General features: G+C 50.5%; 1 protein-coding gene and 1 pseudogene across 1 annotated transcript in view; one reads left to right on the top strand and one right to left on the bottom strand.

The window, feature by feature from the left end:
- LOC127672566 (kinesin-like protein KIF19) overlaps positions 1-21104 on the top strand; it is a 55397-nt gene that overhangs the window by 19822 nt on the left and 14471 nt on the right. The window contains exons 7-14 of the mRNA XM_052167768.1: positions 938-1132; positions 3748-3900; positions 4417-4539; positions 7623-7770; positions 11878-12052; positions 13246-13420; positions 17861-18131; positions 21089-21104. The exon at positions 21089-21104 is cut by the window's right edge and continues 106 nt beyond it. Of these exons, the coding sequence (XP_052023728.1) occupies positions 938-1132; positions 3748-3900; positions 4417-4539; positions 7623-7770; positions 11878-12052; positions 13246-13420; positions 17861-18131; positions 21089-21104 (1256 nt within the window). The remainder of the gene's footprint in view (positions 1-937; positions 1133-3747; positions 3901-4416; positions 4540-7622; positions 7771-11877; positions 12053-13245; positions 13421-17860; positions 18132-21088) is intronic.
- Positions 6195-6272, bottom strand: LOC127673431 (uncharacterized; annotated as a pseudogene).

The following is a 21104-nucleotide window of genomic DNA, read 5'->3' as shown; positions in this document are numbered from 1 at the left end:
GTCCGTAGGTTCTAGTCCCAGTACTCCATAAACTGGGCATGGTTTACATGGAGTCCCAGCATTCAGAAGTTGGAGGCAGGAGGATCAGAAATTCAGGGTCATCCCTGGCTACAGAGTGAGTTTGAGTTAGCCTGCATGAAGTAGGATTTTGTCTTTAAAAAGGGGTAGGTGCAGGTGTGGCACATACCTTTAACCCTAGCATTCAGGAGGCAGAAGCAGGCCAATCTCTGTGAGTTCAAGGTCAGCCTAGTCTACAAAGGGAGTTCTAGCTTGGGCCGGACTACACAAACAAACCTTATCTTATCTTAAAAAAACAAAGAAGAAAAGGGAAGAAGGAAAAAAGAAAAGAAAAAAAAGAGATAGGTAATTTGTTGGCAATGTCTGTCACAGGTAGGAAGGGCAGATGAGGTGTGCATCAAGAATCTTTAGCTCCAGGCTAGAGAGATGGCTCAGCGGTTAAGAGCACTGACTGCTCTTCTGAAGGTCCTGAGTTCAAATCCCAGCAACTACATGGTGGCTCACAACCACCTGTAATGGGATCTGATGCTCTCTCTTTTCTGGTGTGTCTGAAGATGCTTGCCTGTAATCCCAGCACTCTGGCAGGCAGAGGCAGAGGCAGGTGGATTTCTGAGTCCGAGGCCAACCTGGTCTACAGAGTGAGTTCCAGGACAGCCAGGGCTATACAGAGAAACCCTGTCTCAAAAAACAAAAACAAACAAACAAACAAACAAACAAAAAAAGAATCTTCAGTTCCACTAGTTGATAACTAAGTACTTTATGTCCCAAACCAGAAACTGGAAGTTGCTGCTATGAGTCCCAGCCCCAGAGCCTCCTCCCCTCTTCCCTGGGTCTTTCCGTAAGGGATGTGCGTCCACTCCGGTCTGTGACGTGCCTTTCTCTCGGTCCGTGACGTGCCTTCCTCTCGCTCTGTCCTCAGATCATGCAACTGCTCAGCAAAGGTAACCGGCAGCGCACCCAGGAGCCCACAGCTACCAACAAGACGTCATCCCGTTCCCACGCGGTGCTGCAGGTTACCGTGCACCAGAGAAGGCGAGGCGGAGACCTGGCTGAGGAGGTGCGCCTCGGCAGGCTCTTCATGGTGGACCTGGCAGGCTCGGAGCGCGCGGCCCAGGTACAGGCCTCTCTGAAGTGCATCCACGTTCAGATGTCACTGCTACCTTTCACGGGTGGTGGGTGTGGGCGTGGGTGTGGGCGGGGGGGGGGTGTGGGCGGGGGAGGGTGGGGGGAGTGGGTGGTGGGCCTGTCATCCTCAGTCGTGGCCTCACCCCGCTGTGCTTCAGCACCTTGGAGAGGTGGTTGAGCATTGAGGTAATCCTGCAAGCGTTTATAGAAAGGAAGGCAGGGAGCCAGCGCTTTCAGAGGTGTCCCCCTGTGGCTGGAGGCTCATTCTGCACCTGCTGAAGGTGTCTTGCTTACTGCGTGGGCTCATCCTGGGTCTTGTTTAGCCCCACATGCTGAGATGACATATGTAATCGGATAGCAATGCCCAGGGAGGCTGGTGCTTTCAGTCTACAGAGGCTGTGGCAGGAGACTTGGGGCTCAACCAAGACTGTGGGCAGCCAACCTACTGTGGGCAGGTAGGCAGGTGCCCGGAGACCATAGCAGAAAGGCTGCATTGCTAGGGCTGCTTCCCACTTGTGGGTCCCTTGATTTTGCTGCTCTACTTCTGGGATGCTCCCCGGAGGCCCATGTATTTCTTCAGACCAGGGACCCAGATCAGCTTTAGGCTACAGAAGTTGAATAAGAGCTTGTCAGACCCAGTGTTATTGGGATTGCTCCGCCCTGCTAGTACACACTCCTGTCAGCGAAGTGTGTAGTCTCCATAGCCCATAGTCTTCCATGGCCACGTTTTGTTGCTACTTTGTTTCCAACCCAATTCCCCGGTAAAAGAAGCCTCAATTCAATCAGTAACAAAACAATCTAAGGCTCTAAGCCTAGATTGGGCAGATCTCCTGTTACACTGCTCTATTCCCATCTGTATTTTCCCATGTAACTTGCGGTTTCTCCAGGCCATGAGTTTCTCTTTCTGCAGCCTCTCCAGTGATCCCTCAGTCCTTCATAGCTCCTCTCTGTCCTCTTGATCCACCCCTCCTCCTCCCCTAAATTCTCAGCTCCTCCCCCTTCCTCCTGCCCAATCATTGGCTCAAGCCTTTATTTGAAAAATTAAGGTGGGGAGAAGGTTCACAAGCCTCCTCCTCCTCTTCGTCCTCCTCCTTCGGTTTTGGTTTTTCAAGACAGGGTTTCTCTGTGTAGCCCTGGCTGTCCTGGAACTCACTCTGTAGACCATGCTGGCCTCGAACTCAGAAATCCACTTGCCTCTGCCTCCCAAGTGCTGGGATTACAGGTGTGCACCACCACTGCACGACCAAAATGTGTAGCCCAGGCTGTCCTCAAACTTGTGATCCTCCTGCCTCTGCCTCCTTCAGCAAATCCTACCAGTGTGCGCCATCACAACTGGCATGTCTGCTTTTCAAAACAGGCTTGGACCAGGGTGTAGTGGTGTGTGTCTGTCATCCCAGCGCTTGAGAGGTGGGAGGGGCTGGTCTAGGTGACATAGCAAGACTCCATTTGAAAACAAAAAGGAGGTAGGGAGAAGGCTTAGTTGATAGAGCCCTTACCTAGCACAACCTGAAGCCTTGGGTTCTGTCTTCAGCACTATATAGAACAAGAATAGTAGTACATGTATATAATCCCAGAACTCCAGAGGTGAAGGTAGGAGAATCACAAGTTTGAAGCCAGCCTCAGCTACATAGTGAGCCAGCAAGTTTAGATCCAATCTGAACTTTGAACCCAGGGAGGTCTGGCTCTATTCTCCCTGCCTTGTGCTCTGTCTTCTGATCTGCCTAGTGTTCATTTACTTCTCCCATTCATTTTCTTATCCCTCTGGGTCTGAGCCGGCCCTCGGAGCACGAGCTGCTAAAGCCAGCAGCGCCTGTTCAGTCAGAGCATTCTCTTTTGTTTTATGTATGTAAGTGTTTTCCCTGCATCTGTGGTCTTGCACCAGTTGTGTGCCTGGTGCTGCGGAGGCCAGAAGAGGCAGTCGGATGCTCTGGAGTTAGAATTTCAGATGGTTGCGAGCCACCCCGAGGATGCTGGGCTCAGCTGCGTTTGCTGGCTTCTGCACGCATTTTCACTAGCCTGTGTAGCTCCTACCGTTGAGCAGTCACTGAGGCCAGCTGCCTGCAGGTGTCCAGACACGCGGCTCGCAGTGACAAGCGTGACTTTCCAGACCTTGCATCCATTCCAGGGGGCAGCAACCAAACAAGCCTGGTCATGTGTGGAGGCAGGTGACTGCCTGAGAGTCTGAGTTAGAGGAAATACTTGGGGAGGCATTGGGGAGAGCAGGTACTGGGACTGTGGACATTGAGAGAGCCATCAGGGGGACCCGTAGGATATATGGTAAGTCTCAGGACAGAGGCGGAGTACTTCCTAGACAAAACCCACTCAGTTACATTTTGTTAAAAGCAGTGTGATCGGTTTAGTTCAGTTTTTTGTTCCCATGTCAGTCAGCTCTACACCTGAGAATGGTTGCTTCATGCTCTACGAGTGATGCTCTGTCAAGGGGTCTTCCTTCAGTTCTTAGGACTTAGGACCTCAGTATCAGGGCAGACAGGGCCGTTCTCCACCACTCCCGACGTCAGTCCGCTCCCTGGGAATGGGGAAGGGAGGGTATCAGTAGGAAGCAGCGCAGGTCCTGCTCAGCCCGGCCTCTCTCTCCCTGCTCAGACTCAGAACCAGGGCAAGCGGATGAAGGAGGGTGCGCACATCAACCGCTCGCTGCTGGCCCTGGGCAACTGCATCAACGCGCTCAGCGAGAAGGGCGGAAGCAGAACCCAATACGTGAACTTCCGTGACAGCAAGCTCACACGCCTGCTGAAGGTAGGACCCCAGCTGGGGGTCGGGAAGGGCTACCCTGGCCGACAATGTCTTCCAGGAATCAACTGTCAGCACAGAGGCTCAGAGCCCCAAGGGCATTAGTCTGTAGAAGCTGTATGTGGCCACTGCCTGACTCCCTGTCACCCTTCTGGCTACAGTCCATCCTCCCCCACACGCTCCTACTAACAGAGAGCTCACTGCCTCCCAAGGCTGCCAATCCCGTCAAGGGTAGCTGTGACCTGTGAAAACTTTTCTTTATGCTGAGCTGGCTGTGGAAATAATCAAATAACCAAGCAGTGAGCAAATGTCCCTACATCTGTTTTCTTGGTCTAACCTGTTCTTATCAAAGCAACAGTTAGGGGAAGGCTGGAGTAGAGTCCGCTTTATCCTGAGGGTCTCCTTCCCAGGCACTAACCCCACTCTGGTTCCCAGTATGGCTCTGGAGGAGGGCTGGGGCCACTGGGTGGGTGGGGAAAGTGTGGGTCCCATCAGCCCAACCCCATGGCCCTCGCTGAGCAGGATGCCCTGGGAGGCAACAGCCGCACAGTGATGATCGCCCACATCAGCCCGGCCAGCACCAGCTTCGAGGAGTCGAGAACCACACTGCTCTATGCCTACAGGGCAAAGAACATCAAGACCAGGGTGAGTGACCGGCAGGTGGTCTGAGGGCTCCCTGGACCCACGTTCATTAAGAAAGCCAGGTGTGGCGACATGCATCTGTGACATTCGTGCTGGTCGGCACTGAGCCATAGGGAGACCCCTACCTTAGAAGAACAGGGCAGGGGCTGGAGAGATGGCTCAGCAGTTAAGAGCACTGACTGCTCTTCCGAAGGTCCTGAGTTCAAATCCCAGCAACCACATGGTGGCTCACAACCATCTGTAATGAGATCGGATGCCCTCTTCTGGTGCGTCTAAGACAGTTACAATGTACTTACATATAATAAATAAATAAATCTTAAAAAAAAAAAAAAAGAAAAGAAGAAGAATGGGGCAAACTGGGCCTCATGGTGCAGGCTGTTAATGTCAGTATTTGAGAGGCAGAGGCAAGTGGATCTCTGTTAGTTCAAGGATGAACTGATCTACATTGAGGAGATTCAGGCTAGTCGGGAGTACGTGGTGAGACCCTACCTCAAAATTAATTAATTAATTAAAATATAAAAACAAGGTAGATGGAGCCTGAAGGATGGCACCAGAGGCTGATTTCTGATCTCTATATGCACAAGAACATACATGTGCACCTATATGAACATACATGTGCACCCATATGAACATACATGTACACCCATATGAACATGAATCTCCCCTCACATACAATCAGTGGTAGCACTAGTCACCAGTGGGAAGATTTCTAAAAAAAATCCAAACTGATAAATGATTTGGAAATCTTTTAGTATGGTAAGATATACGTGGCATGGGGCTGGAGAGATGGCTCAGTGGTTAAGAGCACTGACTGCTCATGCAGAGGTCCTGAGTTCAATTCCCAGCACCCGCATGGTGGCTCACAACCATACGTAATGGGATCCAGTGCCCTCTTCTGTCTGACGCTCTCTCCTGTTGCACAGGCCAACATGCAAACAGAGTGCTCATAGACACATAGCTTTAAAAAGGCAGGAAGTGCTGGGCAGTGGTGGTGCACGCACTTGGGAGGCAGAGGCAGGTGGATTTCTGAGTTCGAGGCCAGCCTGGTCTACAGAGTGAGTTCCAGAACAGCCAGAGCTATACAGAGAAACCCTGTCTCAAAAAACAAAACAAAGCAAAGCAAAACAAAACAAAACAAAAAGGCACGCATGGGTCCAAACTCTTTACTTAGTAATTCCTTTATTCCATCTTCATTGAGCGTGTGCACACGTGTGCAGAGACGCAGGTCACAGCAAGCACGTGGCGGTCAGAGAACAACAAGCAGGAGTCAGCTCTTCTTCCGCCAGCAGTTCTGGGTCCACAGGTTTGGTGGCAATCACCTTTGTCCACTGAGCCGTCCTTTTGGCCACCCAAATCCTGTTTTAATCACCACACGTCCGCAGCCTGGCAGCCTTGGTATAGCCATAGTGTGTGGTTCTCGGAGCCACTGCTCACTGGCAGAACTTTCCTGTCTCACCCAACCCAGACTCCATTTCCATTAAATACCGACCCCTGCCTCTTGCCAGGCCCTGCCCCTGCCACTCTGGTTTGTTTGTTGTTGTTGTTGTTTTTGCTTCTAAGAATCTGACTCCTCTGGAGGCTGCACAGAGACCAATCACACAGGCTATTTCTCTTGTGTCTGGTTGGAAGCCCTGAGCCCTGTGTTCTCAGAGATCCCCTGTGCTTCTGTTTTCAGTTAGCAATCATCACGCCTCGCTTAAACCTCCTTGGCTGTGATACCGCCACTGCACAAAGCTTCCCCGGGGCTGTGGCAGGGGTCAGAATGCCCTCCCCGTTTGAGGATGAGTAGCGCTGACATGTGTCTAACCTGCCCCCACCATGGGCCACACACATGTGGCCCGACACATTCGGAGACAGCAATGGCACTGTGTTCTTATTTAATTTCTGTCGCCGTGATAAAATACCCTGACACAAACAATTTAGAGGAAAAGGGGGTGCATTTTGGCTTTTTTTTTGGTTTTTTTGTTGTTGTTGTTTTGTTTGTTTTGTTTTTTCGAGACAGGGTTTCTCTGTATAGCCCTGGCTGTCCTGGAACTCACTCTGTAGACCAGGCTGGCCTTGAACTCAGAAATCTGCCTGCCTCTGCCTCCCAAGTGCTGGGATTACAGGCGTGCGCCACCACCACCTGGCAGGGGGCGCATTTTGACTCACAATTCCAAGTTATAGTCCGTCATTGTGGGGAAATCAAGGCAAAGGAAGAAATGAATGCATGCATGCTCCCTTATTGCTTGCTTATGTTCAGCTCAGTTCCTCCATTTTTTTTTTTTTTTGTTATTGTTGGTTTTGGTTTTTCTGAGACAGGGTTTCTCTGTGTAGCCCTGGCTGTCCTGGAACTCACTCTGTAGACCAGGCTGGCCTCAAACTCAGAAATCCACCTGCCTCTGCCTCCCAGAGTGCTGGGATTACAGGCGTGTGCCACACTGCCTGGCCAGTTCCTCCATTCTTATATAGTACAGTTGCCCCCCCCCCCAACCTAGGGAATGGTGCCGCCCATTCTGGGTGCCATCAATTAGCTTCATGAAGACAATGCCCCCGAGACATGCACATAGCCCAGCCCAGTGTACATCTCTTCCCAGGGTGATTATAAGCTGTGTCCTGTTGACAAAGCTAATGACCCCCTGCTGAAGAGATGGCTCAGAGGTCAAGAATACTGCCTGCTCTTCCAGAGGTCCCGAGTTCAATTCCTAGCACCTAACACAGTGGCTCACACCCATCTGTAATGGGATCTGTTGCCTTCTTCTGGCCTGCAGGCATGCATGTATACTCATTAAAAAAAAAAATCTTGCTGGGTGGTGGTGGCGCAAGCCGTTAATCTCAGCACTTGGGAGGCAGAGGCAGGCAGATTTCTGAGTTCGAGGCCAGCCTGGTCTACAGAGGGAGTTCCAGGACAGCCAGGGCTATGCAGAGAAATCCTGTCTCAGAAAAACCAAAAAAAAAAAAAAAAAAAAAAAAAAAAAAAAAAACTTTAAAAGAAAAAACAAAAGCTAACGCCCCCGACAGTCTTAAAGTAGGATGTCATCGCTCAAGTCTGTCCTTCAGGACACTTTTTGCTCTGCCTGACCTCAGGCGCTTGTCCTTGCCATCAGGTCAAGCGCAACCTGCTGAACGTCTCCTATCGCATCGCGCAATACACTGATGTCATCTCCGACCTGCGCAGGGAAATCGAGCACCTCAAGTCCAAGATCGAGAAGCAGGATAAGAAGAAAAGTGACCCCAGTGTTCTGGATGTCCAAGGTACTGCTAAGTGCAGGCCCAAGTCTGTAACGCTAGCGGGCTCCTCCCTGGCGCTCCTCGCCCAGCGTCCAGGCTCCACGGGCTCATTGCTCCTCCTGGCCCGAGGGCCTGGCCCTGACCACTCTGATTCCCTACCCTACGTTCACAGTGAACGGGTGGGTGGCCCTGTCAGGGACTTTTTTCTTGTTTTCCTAGGGGCCTCAAGCTGGCTTCAGTTACCTGGCTACAAGATATGGAAACCAAACTATTTTATGTTGTTGTTATTGTTTTTGAGACAGGGATCCACTGTGTAATCTTGGATGGTTCAGAATTTACCGTGTAGACCAGGCTGGCTTTGAACCCACAGAAATCCTCCTGCTTCTGCCTCCTGAGTGCTGGAATTAAAGGTGTGTGCCCCCCACATCTGGATCTTATTTTTTAATTGACTTTATTTTTTAATGTATTATATATATATGGGTATTCTGTCTGCATGTATGTCTGTGCCCCACGTGTATGTAATACCTGAGGTGGCCAGAAGAGGGTGACAGATCCCTAGGACTGGAGTGATAGTTGTGCGCCACCACGTGAGTGCTGAAGTCAAACCTGGTTCTTCTGAAGAAGAACCAGAGATCTTAAATGTTGAGACTTCTCTCCTGTCCCCAGACTAATTTTTTGAGACGGGGTCTCATTCTAGACTTGGAATTTAGCATCTGAGCTATGCTGGCTGGCCAGTGTGCCCTAGGGATCCACCAATCCTTTCTTCTCCCATGTTCTAGTGCTAGGATTATAGACCAGGCACTACCATACTTGTCTTTTATGTGGGTTCTAGGGGCTAAATTCAGATTATAGAGAGCTTGAGAACAGCCAAGGAAGAATCTCTCTCTCTCTCTCTTTCTCTCTCTCTCTCTCTCTCTCTCTCTCTCTCAAAAAGGAAAAAAATAAAAAGAAAGATAAAACATGCAAAACTAGATTCTAGGGACATCTGTGTGAGGCTGGGAGGTAACCCAGTCACTGCTCACTGTGAAGACATGAGGACCTCTTAGCATCCTCAACACTCACATAAAAGCCAGGAACAGCAGGCAGGCAGTGGTGGCCCATCACTTTAATCCCAGCACTTGGGAGGCAGAAGCAGGCAGATCTCTGTGAGTTCAAGGCCAGCCTGGTCTATAGAGTGAGTTCTGGGAAAGCCAGGGCTACACAGGAGGATTCCTGGGGGTTGATAGTTGTCTAGTCTCCAGCTGATGAGTTGCAGGATCAGCGGGGGACACCTAACATTGACCTGTGCCCTCCACAAACATGGGCACATGTGACTGCATGCATGGATGCACACAAAGACCCACATCAACATGTACACAGACTATACACCCATAACTTTCCACCCCAAGGGACCCAAGTACCAAAGTGAAGTCCGTTAGGTATATGCACACATGCCACACACGTTCTTTGGTTTATGAAGATAACTTTTACCATAATTTACAAAGGACTTCTAAAATCAACAAAAACAAGCAAGCAGCCCAATGATTAAGAGTAGACGTGGCTAAAAGTGGTAGCTCGTGTTCAGCCAGGGCTCTGGCCACTGGGCAGAGGCAGACTTGGGCAGGCATCGGGCTGTGAGAAGCTGCAGGACCCTCCCTGCTCTGGGGGTGGGGAAGGGCAGTCTTGGGTCCCCGGGGAACTGGCAGGTCTGAGCTTGTGGGTCCTCAAGCCTCATGGAGGTTGAGGACAACAGGTTCTCAGTCTTGGACACCGCAGACGCCATGTCTTGGAAGAGCTGAGAACAGGATGGGGGCCCTTGGAGGCTGGGTCCACCCCAGGGCCAAAGGAAAATAAGGGAAAGGAAAAGCTCCGGCTGGTTCCCGCGGGGACGACTGTCCTTGGCTAGCCCCGGCAAGCGGCTTGGCTTGGTGGTGTCTGTGGCTAGAAGCACAGAGAGAGGTTTCCCTGTGGGATATTAGGCGTGGCTCTTGAGAGGGAGAATCCAACACAGTCATTCTCCAGATGAGAAGAGACACACTCCATGGCTTTGAAGGGTTTTTTTCGTTTGTTTTGGTTTGGTTTTGGTTTTTGTTGTTGTTTTGTTTTGTTTTGTTTTTTGACACAGGGTTTCTCTGTGTAGCCTTGGCTGCCCTAGAACTAACTCTGTAGACCAGGCTGGCCTCGAACTCACAGAGATCTGCCTGCCTCTGGGATTAAAGGCGTGCGCCACCACTGCCTGGCAGAAGCATTTATTGTTGGCAGAGAGTTGTGATGAGAGAAGAGTGGAGGCCGGCCATGGTCACGGAGAGGGGCAGGAGGGCAAGAAGAGAGACAAGGGAGGAAGAGAACAAGAGAGGGAGGAGGGGGCAGGCAGCCCCTTTTATAGTGGGCGGGGCCTACCTAGCTGTTGCCAGGTAACTGTGGGGGTGGAGTCCAGACAGAATACCAGGAGTTTGGGGCGTTGCCCTACATGACTGATGGCCACAGAATTATGGAGCTGGGGGCCTCGGGTCAGGAGCCTGGTGTCTGACAGCATGGTAAACTGACCTTCTGTCCCTTTCAGAATTATATGGTGGGGCTCCGGGGTTTAAACCTAGCTCAACCAGAAAACAGTCTGCCTTACACGGTCCCACAAATGGGCAAGACGCTTAATAGACAGTTTACAGAAGGATTAAGTCTATTTTCATCTCATTCATTATTTGTGTGTGTGTGTGTGTTAGGACAAGTAGCAGGAACTAGTTCACTCCTTCCACCCTGCAGGTTCTGGGGATCGAACTCAGGTTGTGAGGCTTGGCTGCAGGCACCTTTACCCACTGAACCATCTTGTCAGTCCTACAGAATTCTTAGTGATGCTAAACAGATGAAAATCTCTAATACTTTAGGAAACATGGATGTAATCCAAAGAAGTTTTCACTTCTTGGACTAACTAAAAGGCTAATGCTGGGGGATTTGAGATGTGTATTAAGTGGGTAATATGTATCAATTGGACAAAATGAAGGCTTTTCAAGAAGTAAGACCAATATCACCCATCCAACTACTCATCCACGTCTTTTCTCCATCCGTTTATCCACCCACTACCCATACCTATCCATCCACCTATTCACCCTCATGTACACCCACCATCCATTCGTCCACTTAAACATCCCTTTAGCCACCCACCTATCTCCCTATCTGTCTATGTCAGGGTTTCTATTCCTACACAAGACATCATAACCAAGAACCAAGTTGGGGGAGGAATGAGTTTATTCAGCTTATACTTCCACAATGCTGTTCATCTCCAAAAGAAAGTCAGGACTGGAACTCACGCAGGTCAGGAACTTGGAGGCAGGAGCTGAGGCAGAGGCCATGGAGGAATGCTGCTTACTGGCTTGCTCCCCATGGCTTGCTCAGTTTTCCTTCTTTTTTAAATATTATTTATTATAATATAAATTTATTTATTATATGTAAGTACACTGTTGCTGTCTTCAGACACACCATAAGAGGGCATCAGATCTCATTACAGATGGTTATGAGCCACCATATGGTTGCTGGGATTTGAACTCAGGACCTCTGGAAGAGCAGTCAGTGCTCTTAACTGCTGAGCCATCTCTCCAGTTCTTGCTTTCTTATAGAACCCAGGATTATAAGCCCAGGGATGGCACCACCCACAATGGGCTGGCTCCTCCCCGCTTGATCACTAATTGAGAAAATGCCTTACTGCTGGATCTTATAGAGGCATTTTCTCAAGGGATGCTCCTTTCTCTGTGATAACTCCAACTTGTGTCAAGTTGACACACAAAATCAGCCAGTACACTATCCATCCATCTGCCCAAATACACATTCATCTACCCACCCATCTCCTCATTCATTTATTCCTCTGCCCACTTATCCATCCATCCATCTGTCTGTCTGTCCATCCACCCACCCACCCACCCATCCATCTATCCATCCCTCTACACATCCATCTGTCCTCACAAAAGTCCATCCCTTTATCAACAATCACTTCCCTACCTATTCATCTACCCATCTATCCATCCTCTCACCCAGACACCCACCCTTCCCGTCCTCCATCCATCCACACACCCGTGGCCCATTTTGGTGGGTGAACATGGGGTTCATGCCTACATGGCTGGCCATGCTCCTATTAGAGCCATCCCTTTTCTTCCCCTGCAGTCACAGTCCCCCACGACACAGAGGAGGACAGTCGCCTACAGATGAACAAGATCCGGGCACAGCTGATCGGGGCTTTCAAGGAGCAGATGGCAATGCGGCGCAGCCTGGTGGAGCTGGAGAATACCAGCATTGAGCTGCACATAGACATGTCGCGCCACCTGCTGACCATTGCAGAGTGAGTGTCCTGCTGCTAGGCACGGAAGGGAAGCGAAGCCCAGGAACAAAGTGGACCACTGGCTGCTACGACCTGCCAGGCCCTGAGAAGGCGGGTCCCCTGTCTGTTCCTCCCCCGTCATGACCCTATTGGTAACCTGGGCCAAGCTCGAGACACTTTGAGGTCCCTTGGATCTCTTATGGCTGGAGTCCAGAGCCAGCCCAGGGGCTCAGTAAATATTAACACAGTCTCTCTCCCACTGTCCACTTACCCATATGCATCTCTGCTCTGAAGGCAGAGTGACTCCGGGCAGGGGATAGCTGGGGTGCACCTGGAGGTGAAAGGGTACCAGGAATTATCACACTGGGACAGCAGGTGTCCTCCGAAGTCCTGGAAAAACCTGGACACAGGCCGTTCACTTAGGGGTGACTTCAGACAGCACTGTCACTTAGACCCTGGCTTCCCCTTCCCCTTTCTCTTGCTTCTCCCACAATTCCCCTCTTCTCTTCCCTTCCTCCCCTCCTCCCCTTTCGTCCTCCCCTTTCGTCCTCCCCTTTCCTCCTTCCCTCATGGTTTCCCCTTCTCCCTTCCTTTTTACCCTCCTCCCCTCCCCTCCTTTTCTCCTTCCTTCACCCTCTTAGCTTAGAATGAGGTCCTGCTATATAACTCAGGCTAGTCAGCCTCAAACCTGTGCTCTCCTTCCTGCTTCAGCCTCCAGAGCTCTGGGATGACAAATGTTCATCACCACAGTTTGACATCGCCATCCTCATCTTCTTTCTCTCCCTTCAATTATACCAGTAGCACAGGCCTTACACCAGAGCTATTCTAAACGTTAACAATACAGTCACAGTGTCTCGCCCCTTTCTGGCCGGGTGTCTGCTCGCCGAGGCTTCCATAGTCTTCCCTTGCCCAGTTTCTGTGGGTCTTCTTTAGGATCAATGTGGCACCCTTGCTGGCAGAGCCTAGCTACTCCTCCTAGTGTCCCTGGTCACACAGCTGTCCCCTGCAGACAGCAAGGATCAGAGAGGCATGTTTCCTTAAGAGGCAGCCATGGCTGACTCTGGCTTATGTGGGAAGAGTGTGGGACCTGATTCCGTTCTTCTGTTATTTTGTGTCTGTGGGGAGGTGGATAGGCCTGAACTGTTCTAGATGTGAAATGTAGAACTCTCAGCCCAGGCAACGTTGACCCCTGAAACCTGTGTCCTGGCCCGCAGCTGGGAGCGGGAGAAGACCCACCACCACTCGGATGTGGACAGCGGTGGCCAGGACAAGGAGCCCGTGGATGCCGATGGAGAGGAAGCTGAGGCTTCCGAGCCCCCGGAGGTGGCTCTGGCCAGAGAAGAGGTGAACTTACTCTTGGCTGAACAGCAGAAAACAGCAGCCCTCAAGGTGAGGGAGAGCGACTCAACACACAGTCGCAGGAACGGTGCGTGCTCTGAGCCCGGCGACTCTTTGAGAATACCTGGACTCAGAGACACATCTGGGGCTGAGACGAAGCTCCATTGATAGAGGTTTGCTTAGCAAACGCAAGGTCCAGGGTTCCGTCCCCAGCCGCAGGTGGGGTGCCAGATACCTGTAATCCCAGCACTTGGGAAATAGAGGCAGGAGGATCAGAAGTTCAAGGTCAGCCTTGGTCAGCCTGGAGGCACTGGGCACTGCTTTTGGGCACGGGAGAGCCGGATCTTTATACGAGCTGTTTATGCAATAGCTGGCTAGCAGTAAACCTAATTTAGGAAACTTACAAAACTCTTGCTTGAGGAAGCTTTGGGGGAGGGGCAGTGATGGCAGGAACTGGGGGAGGGTGTGGGGAGGCTCCTTAGCTAAATGCTGGTGGGTGTATCTTCAGGAAACGAAGAAGTGTCCAACCAATGTCAGGTTATTAAAAGCGGGAGGCATTTAATTCTCTTAAAGGCTATAACCAAAGCAAGTGACCCTTTATGTTGTCACATCTGCCCACAGCAGTCTGGACTCATGTCACCTCACTTCAAATGAATGATTAGGTTTTGTACAACTCTTTTGTTCGATTTTTGTTTTTCAAGACAGGGTTGGTCTGTGTAGCCTTGGCTGTTCTGGAGCTCACTTCTGTAGATCAGGCTAGCCCTCAGCTCGCAGAGATCCACCTGCCTCTGCCTCCCGAGTGCTGGGATTATACATGTGTCCCACTACGCCGAGCTCAACAACTTTTAAAAATAAGATAGATGCCTCCCATCTGAGTCGGTGAGGTACGCCACGTGGATGGCATACACCTCAAGAGGAAAGTCAGATAGGAGCGTGTGAAGGAGCGAGCCTCCGGTGGTAAGCTTGGCACTCAGGAGCCCACGAAGTGAGTCCTGTCAGTCAACAAAGCAAACAATCGATCAAGCAGAAACAAGGCTTTAAGTGTCTAGCCTGGGTCCTGGCCTTGGGGCTTCAGGGAGAACTGCCATGTCCTGGGCCCCGAGCTCACGGTCTGAGGAAAAGAGATATGGGTGTGATGTCGTCACCAGGGGAGTAACAGTCACCGGAACAGGTGTGAGTGGGCAGAGGAGGAGGCAACTCAGGAGGAGGCTGTGGGGAGGGGAATGGAAGAGGGTTTCAGGGGGGTCCAGATAGTTGGGGAGGACTGATGGAGGGGGGCTAGGGAGGACTTTAGGGAGGATGCCTGGAGAGGAGTTGGGAGGAAGGGAGTGGAATCGATCCCAGATCACAAGAATGGTGGCAGAACATGTTTTTCTCAGCCATTATCTGTCCATTCCTTGGGGACCAAGACTCTGGGCCTGCAGGGCAGCTCGAACCTGCGTGACTCTCTGGGGCCCTGTGGAGTTAGTTGAGAGGTGCGATAGTTTCTTTGCTGAATCACCAGAACAGACTCCAGGATGAAGGGATACAAGATGCTGGGAAGGTATTTTCTCGGCATGGTCAGCATCTCCATCAAGTGCAAACACACACACACACACACACACACACACACACACACACACACACGGAAACAAGCGTATATCCACAGCTATGTATAGAGATCAGGGGCCTTGCCTGGTGGGTGTACAGGCCATAGGCAGGCCTCAAGGGCTCCCAGTTCGTTCTATACAGGATGATCAGGTCAGGAGGCCTGCGGTGGACAAGCTGGGCCTGAGCTCCCCCTAATTCCTACTTGAAAGAATCAAGTCCCGGGAGTGTGGCCACGGCTTTGTGATATGGGACCCTCTGCAGGCACGTCACAGTATGAGGTGGGTGGCTCGGTTTCCTGGAAATGAAGAGACAGTTTGCCACATACAGTTCCCAAGAGGAAGAATCTGCCATTGCACCACACACGGCCCCACACAGGAGTGCTGGGCGGCTCAGGAGCTTGGAGAAGTGAGAAGGTGGCCAGGAGCCACACTGTGGCTTCTGCAGGAAGGAGCAGATGGGCTGTGTAGACAGGCTTAGCATTAGCTTGCATTTCTGAGGAGCTACAGAGTTAACGGTTGGACCAGAACGGGAGCCCTCACGGCTCATGACTCAGTCAGAGGCTGCAGGTGGTGAGGTTTGCTTGATGGGCACAGAGCCCCCGCTCCATCCCCAGCGAGGTATCAACCACACGTTTGGTGGGGCACACCTGCAGTCCCAGCACTCTGGAGGCGGGAGAATCTGAGGTTGTGTTTCAGATTAGCCTAGGCTATGGGAGACTCTGGGTCAAAAGAAGGAGGGGGAGGAGAGGAGAAAGACTCATCCAAGTTCAGCTTAAAGAGTGAAGAGTTTATTTGGGGTTCCTCAGGGAAGGGTGTGCTACTCAGAGGGACTCTTTTCTATAAAGTTGCCAGCATTTTGCCTACCAAGCTCCTAGTTTATTTTCTTTGAAATGGATCTTTATTTTTTGTCAAGCATTTACTGTGATTTTCTTCTCTTCTCTTCTCTTCTCTTCTTTTCTCTTCTCTTCTCTTTTCTTTTATTTCTTTCTTTTTATTATTATTTATTTATTTGTTTGTTTTTTTGGGGGGGGGGACAGGGTTTCTCCATATAGCCCTGGCTATCCTGGAATTCACTCTGTAAACCAGGCTGGCCTCGAACTCAGAATTCCACCTGCTTCTGCCTCCCAACTGCCTCTGCCTTCTAAATGCTGGAATTAAAGGCATGCGCCACCACTGCCCGGCTAGTTTATTTTCTTTAGAAAATACTTATTTTTAAATTTTTATTTACATGTCTATATATTTGCATGTGTAGGTGTGGGGGAGGGTGAATATGCATGTGAGTGCAGTTTCTGAGGAGACCAGCAGAGGGCATCAGATGCCCTAGAGCTAGAGTTACAGGTAGCTGTGAATCAGCAGGTACAGAGGACAGAACTCATGTCCTCTGTAAGAGCAGCGTGTGCTCCTAACTGCTGACCCACCTCTCCAGCCCCAAATCTCCTGTATTATATAACTCTGAGACTACAGCAGGATTCCTGCACGCTTGGGTTTTGAGCCAAAGCAGTGTGTCAAAGAAGCAGAGGTGACCATAGTTTCAGACTGCACAGATAAGCCGGATCTAGGAGGGTTCTATCGCTTATAGTCCTCTGTTCTTGCCCTTACCAGGGATTCTGCTGGTCTGAGGGAAACACCGGCCACCCACAGGAAGTGTGGCTTGTCTTGTAGGTTGGCACACAGAACAGCTAGACATCTGCTTGTTGCAGGATGGGGCTACAGACTAGGATTCAGAGTATATTCCTTGTTCTGTTTGGTACTGTGAGTTCTGGCGCCCCAGCGCTGTCCCTGGATGCCTGGCACTAGCTCAGGGACATTGGGGTGCTGAATGGTAGCTGTGGGCTCTGCCCCTGAGGAGTGGGCTCCTCACAGATGGGTTTGCATTTGCTCTCAGGTGACTTGCTTGCTGTATCCAGAAGCTGGCTTGGTCCCTCTAGGGTCAGCAAGGCTCTGACCCTGCTATACAGTGATAGGTTAAAATGGCAGGATTTTGAGGGTAGAAGATGTGGTTAGTCCTGGGGATGGAGTTAAGTTACTTTTCTTGTTGCTGGAATAAAATGTCTGACAAAGCAACTTTTTTTTTTTTTAAAGATTTTTTTAATTTTATGTATGTGAGTACACTGTTGCTGTCTTCAGACACACCAGAAGAGGGCATCAGATATCATTACAGATGGTTGTGAGCCACCATGTGGTTGCTGGGACTTGAACTCAGGACCTCTGGAACAGCAGATGGTGCTCATAACTACTGAGCCATCTCTCCCGCCCCTGACAAAGCAACTTTAAGGGTTTGTTTTTGCTCACAGTCTGAGGGTGCACAGTTCATCAAGATCGGGAAGGCATGTTAGAAGGAACGGTGAGACAGCTGGTTACATTGCATCCACAGTCGGGAAGCAGAGACAGAGGGATGCTGGGGCTCAGCTCAATTTCTCTTTCTCTTTTTCTTTCCTTTTTTAATTTTTTAATTTTTTTAAATTTTTGGTTTTTCGAGACAGGGTTTCCCTATATAGCCCTGGCTTGTCCTGGAACTCACTCTGTAAACCAAGCTGGCCTTAAACTCAGAAATCTGCCTGCCTCTGCCTCCCAAGTACTGGGATTAAAGGTGTGCACCACTGCTGCCCGGCCTCACTTTCTCTTTTTCATTCAGTACAGAACCCCAGTGGGGATGGGGGTGGCCCACATGTAAGGTGGGTTTTCCCACCTCAAATAACCTAATCAACACAATCCTTCATGAGCATGGCCAGTGGCTGCCTAGTTTGCTTTCTTGCTCACACATGTCTTCTGGGTAATTCTAGGTCCTGTCAAATGGACCTCATCAGTATTAGGTTTATCCCTAAGGCCGATTGCCCCATGTCTTGTGAGGATGACTTAACTGGTGTCAGTGATGGCCCTGAGTTCTTCTTGACTTCCCCAGGCTGGGCTAGAGCAGCGACTGGCCCATGCCAAGCAGAAGGCCTCACAGATGGAGAAGCTGCTACCCAGGCAGGTGACCAGTGAGGACCAGCGGGAGGTCCTGCAGCTGCTGTGCAGGGCTCACGAGCTGGAGGTGGAGAACACGGAGCTTCAGGCTGACAACCTATGCCGCAAGAACCTGCTGTGCCAGAAGGACTTCGTGATCCAGCGCTATCACCAGCACCGGCTGCTGTGTGAACAGGTCATCCAGGGGCAGCGACAGCTGATGCAGGGTGAGACCAGCTCGGCATGTAGGATGAAGTGATTCTGCAGGCTAGGAAGAGAACCCACAGGGTGAAGGCTGCAGAAATGGCGCAGGCGGCAATGTGTTTATTATACAAGTGTAGGGACCTGAGTTCATGTCCCAGAACTCATTAAAAAGCTGAGTGTGGTGGCACGTGCTTCTAGTCCTGTTGATGGCCAGATGGGAAGAGGGGCTGGTGCCACTTGACCATCTAGCTTAGCCTATAGGGCGGAGCTCTAGGCTAACAGGAGCTCTTGTCTTAAACAGAAGGTGGCTGGTACCTGAGGAATGACGCCTGGGGTCATCCTCTGACTGCGACCCATGTGTAGGCATGCACACACACAAACACAGGAGATGGAAGGGCTTGGGAACGCAGCTCACTGTCAGAGAGCATACCTAGCGAACTTAGAGCCCAGGGTTCAATTCCCAGCACGATAGATAAACCAAAACTTTGAAAACATAGGACAGTCCCTAAGTTCCCAAGTACAAACACCAGCCTGCTACCAGCCTGCTTATTGTGGCTGGCTCCCTGCACCCACTCTGATTCCCCCCCCCCACCCCTGGCTCTCACCCACCACCCCTAACCCCCCATCCCCCACCCCCACTCTGCTATCTCTTCTTTAATCTTCCCTTCCTTCCCAGGATGCATTGTTTAACTCAGGCTGTCTTCAAACTCTCCTACTTCAGCCTCCTCGGGGTGCAGCCCTGGGCTTCCTGTGTGCTTCTTTAGTCATTTTGAGACAGTCTCACCGTGTAGACCAGGATGGCCTGGGACTCATGTAGACGAGGCTGGCTTTAAAGACACAGAGAACTACCTGTGTCTTTTCTCTTGAATGCTGGCACTAAAGGTGTGCGCCATCTTGCCTGTCTTCACTTCTTAAAAGTATTTATTTTGCACGTGTGTGCAAATGTGTGTGTTTGTATGTGTGTGTTTGTATGCATGCACATGCGCATGTGGGTGCATGTGTGGAGGTGAGAGGTCTACCTCCAAGTGCCTTCTTGTACCACGTACCACCATGGGTTTTTTGTTGTTGTTGTTTTTTGTTTTTTGTTTTTTTTGGATTTTGTTTTTCGAGACAGGGTTTCTCTGTGTAGCCCTGGCTGTCCTGGAACTCACTCTGTAGACCAGGCTGGCCTCGAACTCAGAAATCCGCCTGCCTCTGCCTCCCAGAGTGCTGGGATTACAGGCGTGCGCCACCACCACCCGGCTACCACCTTGTTTTTAAGATAGGATCTCACACTGAACCTGGAGCTCTCTGAGTAGGGGAGGCCAGCTGGCCAGCGAGCCCCAGGGACCCTCCTGATTCTGTCTGCTTCTTGCTGGATTTGAAGCCACACACAGCCGCCATGCTATTCTCTTGTATGTGGGTCCTAGGGACCCCACTCAGGTCCTCACGCTTGAGCCACAAGCGCTTCTTTACCCACACAGCCATCTTTCCAGCCCTTTCTTTCTCTCTGAGACTGGGTCTTGTTGTATAACTCAGGCTGTCCTCTGAGACTGTGGTCCCTCTCAAGAGCCAGGGACCCCAATCATCTTCCTGACTGTGGTTTTACCTGTGTGGGATGGTTCCTGTGAATGCAGTCCTATACTACATGACCTTTGGTGTCCGACTCCCTTCACTTAGCATAACATGTTTTAAGCTCATTCGTGGTATAGCAGACACCATAATGGCATTCGCTTTGTGGCCGAGTCATAGTCCATCACACGGACAGCCTGTGTCTGTAAACTCAGCTGTGGTTGTTGTTCCTACCTGGGACTGTTAGGAATAACACTTTGGAAAATATTCATGTTTAATTTTTTTCTTTCTTTCTTCCCTTTTCCCCCTCTATATTGTCCTGGCTGTTCTGGGACTTGCTCTGTAGACCAGGCTGGTCTCAGACTCAGAGATCCGTCCACTTCTGCCTCCTGAGTCCTGGGATTAAAGCTATGCACTACCACCACCTGGCTATATTGAGTCCTGTGCACTACACATTTTTTTTTTCAGTTCTCTTGGGTATATGTTCCAGAAGTTGGCCTTTTACTTTCAGCTAAAATTGTATTTATACTTTAGAACCATTATCAGTCTTTTCTCGACCCCTTCCCTTCCTTTCCTGTTTTGGTGATGCTGGAGACAGAAACCAGGGCATCACCTGTGCCAGGCAAGTGCTCTCCATGCCCAGCCCAATACTATTGCGTTATGATACAAAATGGCATTTCAGCACAATAGATTCTACTTCAGCTGGGATGTGGCTCGCTCAGCGGTAGAGTGTTTGCTTAGCACGTTCAGCATCTGACTTACCAAGTGTAATGGTGTGTGCATTTACTCCCAGTAGTCAGGAGGCAGGGGCCCATGGATTAAGGCCACCCTGATCTACATGGTGAGTTCTGAGCCGGGGCTGCACAACAAGAGACTACCCACCTATTCCCCCAAAGACCCTGAACTCTGTCTTTAATATCACACACACAAAAATATTACAGTAAAATTAAAATAGGGCTTAGGGTTCCAGGACAGCCAGGGCTACACAGAAAATCCCTGTCTCAAAAAAAATCATATATATACATATATATGTGTGTGTGTATTATATATACATACATAATCACATAGTCACATATATATCAAGGGGCTGGGGATGCAACCCAGTTGGGACAGTGCTTAAGTAACATTCACGAGACTCTAGGTTCCATTCCCAGCACTGTAGAAATCTGTAATCCCAGCCCTTGGCAGATACACATAGAAAGATCAGAGGTTCAAGGTTCTCCTCAGCTACATAGTGAGTTCAAGGCCAGCTTGAGACCCGGACTCAACAAGTTAGTAAAAATGAGTGGGAAGTTAACAGACAGTTTACTGGAGAAGAAAAGCCCTGCCTACGAAGCCTCTCCCCTTTAAGCCCTCAGGACGGGATCTGCGTGTCCCCGAGGTGGTGTGTTCTAGCGAATTCTGATGGCTGCTGTCTTTGCTTCCTCAGCCAGTGGCATCTCAGC

Source organism: Apodemus sylvaticus, chromosome 22 (assembly GCF_947179515.1).
Source record: "Apodemus sylvaticus chromosome 22, mApoSyl1.1, whole genome shotgun sequence".
NCBI classification, from domain to species: domain Eukaryota; kingdom Metazoa; phylum Chordata; class Mammalia; order Rodentia; family Muridae; genus Apodemus; species Apodemus sylvaticus.
This window is presented reverse-complemented; position numbering and strand designations above follow the sequence as displayed.